This window comes from Urocitellus parryii, chromosome 2, assembly GCF_045843805.1.
Source record: "Urocitellus parryii isolate mUroPar1 chromosome 2, mUroPar1.hap1, whole genome shotgun sequence".
NCBI classification, from domain to species: Eukaryota; Metazoa; Chordata; class Mammalia; order Rodentia; family Sciuridae; genus Urocitellus; species Urocitellus parryii.
In genome coordinates, this window is record NC_135532.1 from 146343340 (window position 1) to 146356696 (window position 13357).

The window sequence follows — 13357 nt, forward strand, 5'->3', positions numbered from 1 at the left end:
AAGGTCAAGGCTCAGTCTGCCTCCACCTCTCCTTTAACTACACATGCATCTCTGAAACAGTCCTTATGCGCACTTTCACCAACAGCATGCTTGTAGATTTGAACCCATTTCTTTTTTTAAAAAAATAATTCATTATATTCCATTTGCATGAACTAAAAGATATGCAGAGGAAATTAGGAATAAGAAATTTAAACTAAAATGTGGAATGTCTTCTCTTATATCTGAATCTATTTCTTACACTCTTCACCTTATTTCTCAGGTGACTCCTTAATATATGTTCTGTACTTATGGGTTGAGCTATGGAGGACCCTCTGAAGTATCAGTTCTCAGTCAATTATGGTGGTTTCTGAGAGCTATTTGGAGCACAGGAGACCCTGCTGCTTGCCAAGAAGTTCTTTATCAAAATAACCATCTAAGATTTTTCAGGCCAAAAGGAAAAATACTCACTGCAGTTGGAGAAACAAAGTAGAATGAAAAGAGTTGCTAAAAAAGTACTTATCATGCAGAAAAGGCTGAAATTGAAAAGATACAGAGAAATGGAGTAAGAGTATAAGGGTGAATGAGTGAGATACTAGAAAAAAATATATGTAATTCCATGATCTGAGCATTTCTACCTTGATATTTCTCATGTGTTTAAATTAATAGAGTAACTTTAAAAGAAAAAAAAGCTACTATTTGGTACTGGAAGATTCATTTATTTAACAAAAATTTATGTTACTTAGAAAAGTTTAAACAAAAAACATAAATCAAATGTGTGCATAATCCTTATGCACACCATTAAGGATTTTGTTTTGTTGTGATTATCTAAACATGTAATCAAATGCCTTGTGAGTAAAAACAATTTCGTGCAACTTCATTCCTAATACACAGGCAAATATCCATGTCTTTGTATTTGATATACAATGACAGTGATTGTGAAGAAAGCGTAAAACTTCAATTTACTTTTGCTCTAAAGCTAACATTGTAAAGCATGGCTCCTTTATTGCTGGAATAATTGGCCACTTTAGAAAGTCATTATTCTCTCACTCTTCTTTTGAGTAGAATAAATAGTGGTTTAGATGTGGCAGGAGAGGAGTTCTTTACACTTGTCAGCTGCTCTACTTAGGTCCCCCACTTTATGGTGGATACAGGATGCTCACAATACATACACCCTAGCTCAGTGTGCTATGTCTGTTCCCACCCCCCATCTCTCTATTTATTTTTCTTTCCTTTCTTTTGTAAATTCAAGTTTTGCATGAAGGAAACCATTCTGGCTCCTTGATTTTCCATCTCTCAACTGAAATAAAAAAGCACAACTGCTTGGATGGGTGATACATGTAACCACATGGTAGCATGCATAATTTTACAAAGGCTAGTATTAAGATGTAGGATGTTGTTGTTTTTCCTACATTTATAAGTTGAGTTTATAACTACCACTTTGGAATTTTTTCAAGTTATAATTATGCCCATACTCTATGATGTAGAAATTTGGGGATACAAATATTTCCTTTTCAAGTGTCTATAGAAATGAATTTTTGGAAGATTTTATTTGTTCCTCAGTGGCAATGGGTAGAGCAAGATGGTAGCTGCCCATTCTGTTATGGGTGTTTATTAGTTCAGCACCAAGATTAAAATATTCTTGCTATTGATTTCCATATCATGTAGCACTACTCTTAATCAGTAATACCAGACTCTTACAAAGATTATAATCTTGAACTCTCTGCTTTCCAGTGTTTGTTAAAATTTGTACTCTTTGAAATATAATTCTTGGAGGTTTACATGTAACCATGCATATTATTCGTTCCTTTAGTTAAAAGTACATGTTACCTTTGGATCCAACTGGATCATCAATTTGTGAATATTAATGCAAGTACTTAAATTTAATATTTAGATTATTTGCTAAAATTATGGGAAGGTTTACAGCCACTTGATAGGGTTATTATGATTCAACAAAATAAATCACAGAAAATACCAAATGTACTCTTTGGAGTTAGCTATGTTTCTTGAATACATGCCTAACAGGTTTAAAAGTGATTCTGCCAGGCACAATGGCACATGCCTGTAATCCAAGTAGATTGGGAGGCTGAAGCAGGAGGATCACAAGTTCAAAAACAGCTTCATAAACTTAGTAAGACCCTGTCTCAAAATAAATAAAACTGGCTGAGGATTAAGAACTTCTGGATTCAGTCCTTAGTTTCCCCTCCAAAAAAGTGACCAATTCTGCCTTAGGAAGCAGGGAGTTTTCATAAAGAGGGTAGCACCTAAATCCAAACATGAAGAATCAGTAGGAGTTTCCCACAAAGCAAAACGAGGTAAAAGCAATTTAGGAACACCATGTGTAGAAGCATTGAGAAGCAGACAAAGGGGATAAGAAGCTCAGAAATGGCCAGGGCCTACTTATGAGCACTTACATATAAAACTGAGTAGTTTAGATCTTATTTTAGAAATTAATGATACTTTGTCTATTTGTTTTTTTATATTTGTTTTCTTTAATTATGAATTTTAGGAATAATAGAAAATCAAAAAATCATACAAATCTTTAATTGTGGTACTATTAGAACACTAATGGATAAAAAATTTATTTACTGAAAGTAGGTATAAAAATATTGAAGATAATGAGAAGCCAGCTTTTTTTTACATAGAATGCAAAGGATATGAAGTATACATGCTGCTGAATTTTGAGGAATATTTACCTTGAAAACTTAAATCTTAATTGGTCTTTCATATATAAAATTATTAAATGGTCTAAGGATTATTAAGGGTGTCTCTTCTAAGAAAAAAAATAATTTTTACTTACTTTTTGTTTTAAAAAATTCATATTTGACAATACTTGAAATAAAAGAACTACATAAAATACTTTTAATATTTATTTGCCACACATTCTGTCTCTAGGCAGAGCACAATGTGGTAGAGTTTAAAAACAAAACTAAATGTAAAATAGTGATGTATCATTCTAAGCTAAATAGCTTCATGACTTTCACATAATATTTGTACCTATAGATTAACCTCAATTAATGGATATACTTCTTTCATAGTGTCCACATTATAGTTTCAGTTTTGTCATTAATTGACATAATTTTCCAAATATCTAATTAAAAAATAAATTATACATAGAGCAAGAAGTGGTTAGAGGGGGAGGATACAAAATTTTATTTACAAATGATTCTTTTAGGTACATTTTTAAAAGATTACATTTAAAGCATGTTTAGATTTACAATATGACTGTAAATAAAAGTTAAAATTAATAGTGACACAAAGGGTGAATGTTTTAAATTGTGTCTTTTTGTAAACATATAAACATATTTTAATACAATATTAATGTCTATGATTGTACTTTTTAAATTTGTACCAATGTATTTACTTTCCTTTGGTAAATACTACAGTCTTACTCATTTGCAAAAGTATTTACCTAAACATTTTTAGATAGTTCAGTATGTGCTTTTAACGTTTCTTTGACTCAGGTTAGCATACCTCCTTCATAAGCTCAAACATGAATAAATTTGCTTTCTATTAGGAAACTGTACCAGTGCTTCCTGGTTAGTCATTAAGCTAATGAAGCTAGTAACTTAAGAACTGGTCAAATAGAATTTAAAAGCAACACTCTTTCATAACTTTCTATCCTCATATGAAAACTTTTTTTGTTCTTAAGATCAAAAAATGTATCAGCAAACCACCATTAGCAATAGAGTTAAAAATGTGAACAATACTTTTTCAGTTAATATGAAAACGGCCCATTTATCAGTTAACATATTTTATAATTATAAACATAAAATATAAATTTACACCATGTGAAGCAGTATCTGAGATATTACCCTTAAGCTTGTTCTCCTCCGGATTTAGCCTTTATTTAAGGATGTTCTGCACAGTGCTAGTATCCCTCCAGTTGCTTTGGGGAAAATAAGATCTTATGAACAAATGTTGTGGAAATGGTAGAGTCAACAAAGTGAAGCAATTTTGTTACATTTTGTCTCAAACATCAGTCTGCCAGTGGAGTCTTACTCAAGCACCAAACTCAATTTGATTTGGTATCACTTGGGATTAAACACACTGTACAGATATATTTGAGTAACACATTTATGTTTTTTAAATTTTACATAAAAACCGAAAACAAAATAAAATGGAATAAAAATCATGTATGATTGGTTTCTGCTATTCAGGAAGATGGGAGCCTGCCATGCCAGAGGCTTTCCTGAACAGGGAAGAGACACTATTGCTGGAAGCTTCTCATAAGTTTCACTGTTAAAAAACTATTTCTTTATTCTTTAGAAGTGTTAAGAGGAAATCAAAATTGAAGCAAAAACGTGTTTTCTAGTAGAAACACTAGTAGAAAATAACATTATAGATAAACTAATAGAAGTAATGCAGTTAGACTTATTGTATGAGGAGTTTGAAAACTCGCTAGTTGAAAATTAGAAAAATTGCCATTTTTCTTGTAAAGTTAGTCTGCAGAGTGAAGGGTGGAGAATGTTTTTCTTAGGTGAATTGTTTGTTTTGTTAAAGAAAAAAAATCCACATGAGGAAATCCCTGAGAGTTTTTAATACAGATGTCTCCAAAAGGATTATTTCTGCCAGGTTATTTTTTCAACATGTCACATAATCTTTGTATAATTTATAAATGATAACAAAGCAATCAGGCCACATTCATAAAAGCCCAGTGACACATAATTTAGTGAATGTGAGGATTAGAATTAATTGTCTCTCTTTGTTCCAAGTTCTAAATCTTAGTAAATGATTCACTGCATGTCATTACAGCTTAATATTTGCATGAAATCACAGTTTAGCTGGCATAATTTAACAGCAATTAAAAAGCTATTTAATCGTCATGCAAATTGGTATGAGGGCCCTTGAGTAAGAGGGGTGTCGGTCTTTCTGGTTTTTTTCTAAGTATCTCCAGGCGGACGGTTATATACTTGTAGACACCCATAAGATAATTGATAACATTCTCCCTAGTCGTGGAGATATAAGTGAATAATAATTCATGTTTTCCATTATAAATAAGAGGAAAAACCAACAATATGAATATGTCATTCTGTAGGAAGACATTATTATGATAATGATAATGAATTTTTATCTCCCAGGCATAAGTCTAGGTTGAAGGTAAAAACCACTTTTGCACTTGTGCTCAAGTTCATTAACTTCTCCATGTTTTCCTTATTGGAGGCAGATATTTCTCTAAACACTCTGAAATACAAAATGGCATAAATCTAGACACCCAGCACCTTTTAGAAACACTACCCATCACATTTCTAGGTCTAGCTGTGGATAACATGAATACAGGTGGCTGAGGAACCTATCCTACAGATTGCTGAAATGAGGATCTAGCAGAAAGAAAAAGGAAAATATAACACTTCTTCATACTTCAAAGCCAATCACATGGATTTATAGCTAGTATTATGCTACTTTAACTCTGAGTAACAGATCTCACTGCTGTTTCCCCTCTTATTCAGACCATTGCAGTTGAAATGTTATTCTTAAAACACATTCCTTCCATGCATAAAATCTGTTTCTTCCTGTTGTGCATAGGAAAATTTCCATGTTCATTTCAGTGAGCTTAGTAGTCCAGCATAAGATAGCCTTTTCCTGTTCCGTAAAACTCATTCCACATACTCTAGCCACATTGCTTTTCTGCCAGTCCCATGACTATTTAAAGATCTTTCCTGACAGAAAACCATAGCCTTTTAATTTCTAGCATTCCTCCCATTCTTCTGCACACCCTTCCCCTCACATCTACAGGGCTTCCATAGAATGTTACCAAAACTAGGAGTCCTTCTGAAAATTTTTATTTCAATTCCTGTCCTTTAATTTCTATGATTATATTTTTTATAATTTACATTTCATTTGTTTTTTATATTCATATGTTTATCTAACCAGTCCATTAAATGTAAATAAAAAGAAATAATGAAGTCTACCATGTTTTACCACTTGGAGTTGAAAATCTAGCATAGTATCTACCTCATAGTAGTCACTAAACAAATATTTATTTAATGAATGAATGACTATAGCTTGAAATCTTCAAAAGAAGCCTACACAAAATTCTAATTTCTAGAGAGCATGTTGCAGAAGAACTCTTTTCCATTTTCTAAGTAGATTTTCTTGGCCACAGAAATTTAGAGAGTTGATTTAGATTTCTTAAAACAAATCCTTTCAAATTATGGCACAAATATGTTGTTTGTTCAGCCACTTATACAGTGAGTTATTTTTTAAAATATTAATTGTAAGCTCTGCTCTCACAGCCTATGAATTCAGTGGTGCTTCACACACAGCCCTTAACACAGTGTCTGACAGTGAGTAGACCTTCAGGTAATATATGATCAGTGAATGATAGGAAACTGAAGTTTGAAGGACTCAGATAAGTCTAAATGATTTTTGGCATAATTTTAAAAGGATGGGCTAATGAAAGGCTGTTAAGGATTCTACATAGTGTGATCTGTCTGGAAAACTAGGGAGGAAGAAAATGCTCGCTCACCCCTAGACAGTTTGGTTTCGGCTGTTTTATGATAAGAGAATTATGCACGTTTCTTTTAGGGGCAGACATTTAGTGACATAATTATTTGTGTTTATTAAAGGTCTAGTGACCATATATTATTTTTTTGAGAGAAAGAGAGAGAGAGAGAGAGAGAGAGAGAGAGAGAGAGAGAGAGAGAGAGAGAGTGTTTTTAGATATTTCTTAGTTTTCAGTGGACACAGCATCTTTATTTTATTTTTATGTGGTGCTGAGGATCAAACCCAGTGCCCCGTGCATGCCAGGCGAGCGTGCTACCGCTTGAGCCACATCCCCACCCTGACCATATATTATTTATAGCTCCTTTTTACCCCTGCCATATTATGCTTATATATCTTCAAATAGGCAAGGCAATCATAAAGGGTTTCTGCTGCCCCAATTTCCATTTCTCTTCTTCATTTTCTGCCCTCTCTAAATTCATGTTCATTTATTCTCAATCTTTGGAGAACAGAATCTGAGTGATTGTTAAAGGTAATGAATGGAGGTTTTAGCTACATACTAGCCATAGTATGAAGACTGAAAATCTGAACACCGTGTATTATGCATGTGCATGTTTTTAATTTTTCAAATTTTGAAGTTAATGATATATTTAGTAAGATAATAATTGAAGTCATCATGTAATTCAAAATAATTTTTGTTGTATATTCTTCAGTCAACAAATTTGAGAAATATAGTTACCATATCTTTTGGAGATTTGCTATATTTGGCATTAAATTTTGGAATTCATACACCCAAAGTTAGACTATGGACTGCCTTCACCTTCTAAAGACTCTTTCCTCACTAGGCATAATCAGATATGTTTAATCATATAATCTTTATAATTTCTATTAGAGAAAGAGCTATAAAAGACCAACAAATACTTGTTGATGAAGTTTTCAATTTAGCAGCATGATTGATTGTCCTATACATGTACATTTGTTTGTTTTTTTTTTTTTAATTGCTTTTTTCTAGGGCCACCTTCAGCTCCTAGGAATGTGGTTTTTAACATCAATGAAACAGCCCTTATTTTGGAATGGAGCCCACCAAGTGATACAGGAGGGAGGAAAGATCTCACATACAGTGTAATCTGTAAGAAATGTGGCTTAGACCCCAGCCAGTGTGAGGACTGTGGTGGAGGACTCCGCTTCATCCCAAGACACACTGGCCTGATCAACAATTCCGTGGTAGTACTTGACTTTGTGTCTCACGTGAATTACACCTTTGAAATAGAAGCCATGAATGGAGTTTCCGAGTTGAGTTTTTCTCCCAAACCGTTCACAGCTATTACAGTGACTACGGATCAAGATGGTAAGTTCCAATGCTATTCTCTCAAAAGATTCATAATTCCTTGGGCTGGAGTTGTGGCTCAAGTGGTAGAGCACTTGCCTATCATGTGCAAGGCACTGGGTTTGATTCTCAGAACCACATATAAATAAATAAATAAGTCTATCAATATCTAATTTAAAAACATTTTTAAAAAGATTCATGATTTCTTTTTATGCACAGTATCCCTGATGGACCTACACCCTAGGCACAGTGCAAACATATATGCTATGCAGGACAAAACAAGAATTTTTGGTTTATGTTCTTGTTCTTAACACACACAATGATATTTTTGAAAATTCTTCTTACCAATAAGGTTAATAAGATAAAATGCTTCTCCCTAATATGTATGTATTTATTTTTAATATAATCATATAACAATATCTTTTAATAAGTCCATAAAACATCAAACATCAGTCATAAATAATGTTACTAAATGAATTGAATTTTAATTGCCTCTCATGCTACTATTCCTTTTTCATGTCAAAAAAGCAAATAGTAAGAAGTTATTTTAATTACAAGTCTTCTATGTATTGTAAAAGCATTCCAGCCAGCCTTATCCACTCTTAAAAATAGCAAAAATTCATACTGTGTGTGTATATATGTGTATGTATATGTGTATACACACACAGTATGCCTATATAAATGTTATATATAGAGAATATATAAATGCTGTTTGTTTATAGTGAAAAATAAACTGTTTTAAAAATCTGATAAATTCAATTAAATATTTATTCCCTTTATAACCCTCTAAATTTTTTATTGTGCTGTTGTCAACCACAAAAACTTTCATGATTTTTATGTGTATACATAATATTTTTGAACATGATATAGGAAAAGCTTCAGAGATAAAAAGAAAACTTTTTAAAGGTGTGTTTACAAATTATATGGATACATGAGTGATTACCTTAGAGCAGAAGGTTTTATGAATAAGGCTATACATTGAGCTCAGTGCTAGAATGCTTGCCTAGCATGTTTGAGGACTTGGATTCAGTCCCAACACCTCCTAAAATGAAAGGTATTATAAATGAGCACATGGATATGATATAAATTTATAAAGACAAAACTAGTTTTATGCACCATTTTAGTTTGCCAGGGAAAGTAATAGCAAACACAACATAAAAATATAACATTCATACTGTGTGTGTATGTATGTGTATGTACATAAAAAGTATACATTTATATGTACATAAAAAGTATACATTTATATGCACATAAAAAGTATACATTTATTTCTGACAGTTTTGTAGGCTCAAAGTCCAACATCAAGTTGTCAGCAGGGTTGATTTCATTCTGAGGCTTCTTTCTTGGTATATATAAAGGTGACTATTTTCTCACACACCTTCACAAGATTTTTCTAATATACTTTACTTATAAACATGTCAGATATTAGGTCTTTCTCATAGAACCTCATTTTACCTTAATTACTCTTTATGCCCTATCTCTACATATGGTGCTGAAGTTTAGGAATTCCACATGAATTTTAAGGGGAAGAAGGATGTGCACAATTCAACCCAAATTTAATCTAACAGCAGATAGTTGTTTTTTAAAAAATCAAATTGAATGTGTTGGAATACTACTAAATATTAAAAATGAATCAAGTATTGATACATGCAAGTTAGATGGGCCTCAAGATACTAATTTTGAAAATTAATATTTTCAAAATACTAATTGTGAAAAGATGCGTACTATGTAATTCTACTTTTAGAACATTCTTAAAATAGCATATCTGTAGAGATGGAGAATAACAGATTGGTGATTTTGTCAGAGTTTAGAGATTTGGGGGGGACTGATGGGGATATAAAGGGATAGTGGGAGCCCTCTGGGGATAACACATTTGTATATCTTGATTGTGGTGGTAGTTTCAGGAAGCTATGTATGTCATAATACGCATAGAGTTGCGCCCCCTCACACACACACATACTACACAAACAATCTGGATTGTACTAATATCAACTTTCAGTTTTCTTGTACTATGCAAATAGTTGACATTGGAAGAAGCTGGACAAAGGATGTACAGGATTTTCCTACTTTATTTAGTTTACAAATTTCTTTGAACCTAAAATTTCTTTACAACACCAAGTTAAAAATGTTATTACTATTTGAACCTACAAAGTGTATGGGAAGAAAACCTCAAAATTTTACTAAAAGCATATGAAATGGATGTGAAGTTAATTCAAAATACATGGAAAGTTTCTGTATTTACTAAGAAATTTCCTCTTTCATTTGAAAAATAGCTTTACATCATAGGATTTGATTTAAATCTGTTCAAAATGGAATTCTCATTTTCTTTTATTTATTGCCCATTCTCTTTCAGTAGATATAAAACCTTGTTAACTGTGTCATCATTTAAAAGCACATTAGGGTCTTCTGTTACTCTCTACTTTAGCAGTTTATTTCTGAGACCTTTATTGCTGTCACCTAAAACAAAAGTATATGCCAGTTAGCTAGGTAAAGTGGCACATTCTTATAATCCCAGCATATCTGGAGGCTGAGGCAGGAAGATCAAAGGTACAAAGCCAATCTCAGCAAATTAGCAAGAAACCTAGTGAGACCCTACTTCAAAATAAAAAAATAAAAAGGGCTTGGTATGTGGTTTAATGTTAAGTGCCCTTGGGTTCAATCCCTGGAACCAAAAAAGAAAAAAACACACACACACACACACACACATACATACATATATATGTATATATACTATATATCATATACATATAGAATACATATATACATATAAAAATATATATAAATATAAATATAAATATATATATGTGTATATATATATATGTATATATATATCCATCCCAGTATAACCATTCTTAGCTATGGGGTGAAAATAATTAAATTTAGCACATAAAAAAACATTTTTAATGTGAAAATACAAATATATTTACATAATTTCAAACAGATACAATATACTTTCATTCTAGGATTATAAGACAGTTTAGTCTACTTTTCAACTCATTAGAATAAAATATAAGTTGGCTTTCAATTTTAAAATGAGCTATTTCATTAAAAGTATATTAATGTATATAAGACATATATTGATCTTGAAATAAAATACAATATGTATTCACATATTGACACTATTTGTTCTGAAAGGATGATATCATTAAATAACCCTCACCAGTACATCCTAGTTGAAAAATATTAAAAAAAAATTATTGTTAGTTTGACTTTATTGTAGATATAAATAGTAATTAAGAATCTATATATATTTAAATTTTGTTGGAAAATATATAAAAATCCTCAACTAAAACTGCCACATATATATTTAATAAAATATGATGGCCAGCCTTATGTCTGAACATCTACCCCCATGTGATGATAACAAGAAAGCTTCTTTGTGTCTGAAATTCTGAGAGAATCACATCTGTGAAAATGCAGATGTTCCAGGCAAGGGTAAGATATGAAATAATTAAATTTGTGAGTATGCCACATGTTATTCAAAATGGTCAGGACTCAGTGTTGAATTTAAAAAGAGTTTATAAAAACCTGAGTGTCCAAGAACCAAATCTCAATTGCCATCATTGTGTACAAGCCTTTAATAAGATAATTTCACAGCTCAAATAGAGGAAAGGATCTACTGTCACTTCACTTGGAGTGTCTTTGAGAAAGTTTTCTCTTTCAAGTGAATGAGAGGCAATTCCCATAGTTATCTGATATATATCACAACTTCATTGGATCAAAGGAACCACAGAAAAATGGTTTGGTTTTTATTCTGTAGATTCCATATCATTAATTTATGCCAAATGGACAATGATAAGTACGATTCAGAAATTGTCAACACATTCAACATATTTTTGAGTATATTCTTTTTGTAGAATGTCTAGTGGGCACTCATGAACTTTAAAGTCTGGAAAGGCCAATAATGAATAATTTCACACAAAAAAATGTAATTAGTACTGTGTAAATTCAGCTAAAGAGAAACCCAGAATGCTGGAGGATAAGACTAGATCTTCCCAAGAAAGTAATAATTAGTTTGGGTTCTGTTCTGAGGGGTGAGTGGAATGTGATAAGGCAAAATGAGCCTGGGAGAAAAAGAAGGAATTCTAAATAAAAGGAAGAATACAAGGTCTGAGAAATTGAGGAACTAGACTGTTAATGTATTGACACACACACACAAACATAACGTGATAATTTTTATATATTATATGTATTTTTGTATTATGTATAATGTATGTTTTATATATTATATGTATATATTTTATATTTCACAAAGGTAAAACAGGTTTAGGGTGAGGATCTTAAAAGTTAATATAAAATTTGTTGTCTGTAAAATAGATGAAACAAGTTAGGAAATAAACCATTTATTAGAAGACAGTGATACATTGCAAGAACCACAGGTGGAGAAAAGAAAGCAGAATAATAAAATTGTTCATGAAAATGTCATACTTGTATGAGCATGGAAGAAAAATATTAGACAACAAAAATTATAGATTAATACAAAAATTGTATTAGTAATGCTTTTCTACTATATGTATGCATAGTGTGGGACATGAAACTAAAGAGGAAGTTTGTGCTGGTTTGCCTTTTCTTTCCAATGAGTTTATTTTCTCATATTTAAGAAATATTAAGAAAACCACATTAAACAATCCTGACTTAATTGTTTGCTGTCTGTTTATAATTAAACCAATGCTTTAAGAAAGGTCTTTCCAAATCACATAGAATAACAGCTGTAGTTAGGAGGAATGTTCCTTGATTATTTTATTCCAGTTGGATAAATAAGATTATAGAGTTAAGACTATGACTCTCATAATTAGGAATCTTTGCAATAAATCTTAATTAACCAACTTCCCCAATCCCTTAGAGCTATATTTGTAACCTTCCTTTTTCACAGTTTATTTAAATGTAATTGAAAGGTGTTTCATTAGAGAGCAAAACAAGAAAGCAACACCTAGAAAACACTTGATTTTAATCTTCCGTGCATGATAAGAAAACTAAGGTGTGTAGTTCAGTAAAAAGTAATTATTCAGGTAGTACGCAGTAGAGGAAAGTGTTAATCATGGATAGTCAACCTGAAACAAATTATGTTTGTAGAAATCCTGACATATGCAAAAACCTTTAAGGAGTATGTTCAAAGTGAAAGACATGCTAAATTACAAACCAATTCTGCTGATATTTGCTAAAGGGTCTTTAAAGCAATTATTGTTAAAAGCAACTTGTCTGACTCATGGCCTTCTTAAAATAATACAACACCCCTGTCTCTGACCTTGGGTGACTATATAGGTCTGCCTTAGGCTCACATCTGATTGCAGATCTGATATAATTCTGCTATCAGCAATAATTAATTGAACTAACATTGAAAATAGATTTAAATCAACAAAAGTCTCTATATATTCATAAGCTTGATATATTTTTTTTTGATGTACAGTTCACTGCATTTTGGAAATACCTTCTATTTCAAATGCCAAGCTTTTTAGTGTATGGCTAGAGTAGGTAATTAGGGACACTGTACACATTCATTCATTTTTATGCCTGTATTTTAATACAATTTATTTCTGAGTATCTCTCACAATCCCTGTCGTCCTCAGAAATACTGATAAATAGTGTTCTAAAACTTGTGCAACTCTATTC

At 31.8% G+C, this 13357-nt stretch overlaps 1 protein-coding gene across 1 annotated transcript in view; it reads left to right on the plus strand.

The window, feature by feature from the left end:
* Window positions 1-13357, plus strand: part of Epha6 (EPH receptor A6) — an 808761-nt gene that overhangs the window by 342213 nt on the left and 453191 nt on the right. The window contains exon 5 of the mRNA XM_077794332.1: window positions 7433-7768. Coding sequence (XP_077650458.1) covers window positions 7433-7768 — 336 coding nt within the window. The remainder of the gene's footprint in view (window positions 1-7432; window positions 7769-13357) is intronic.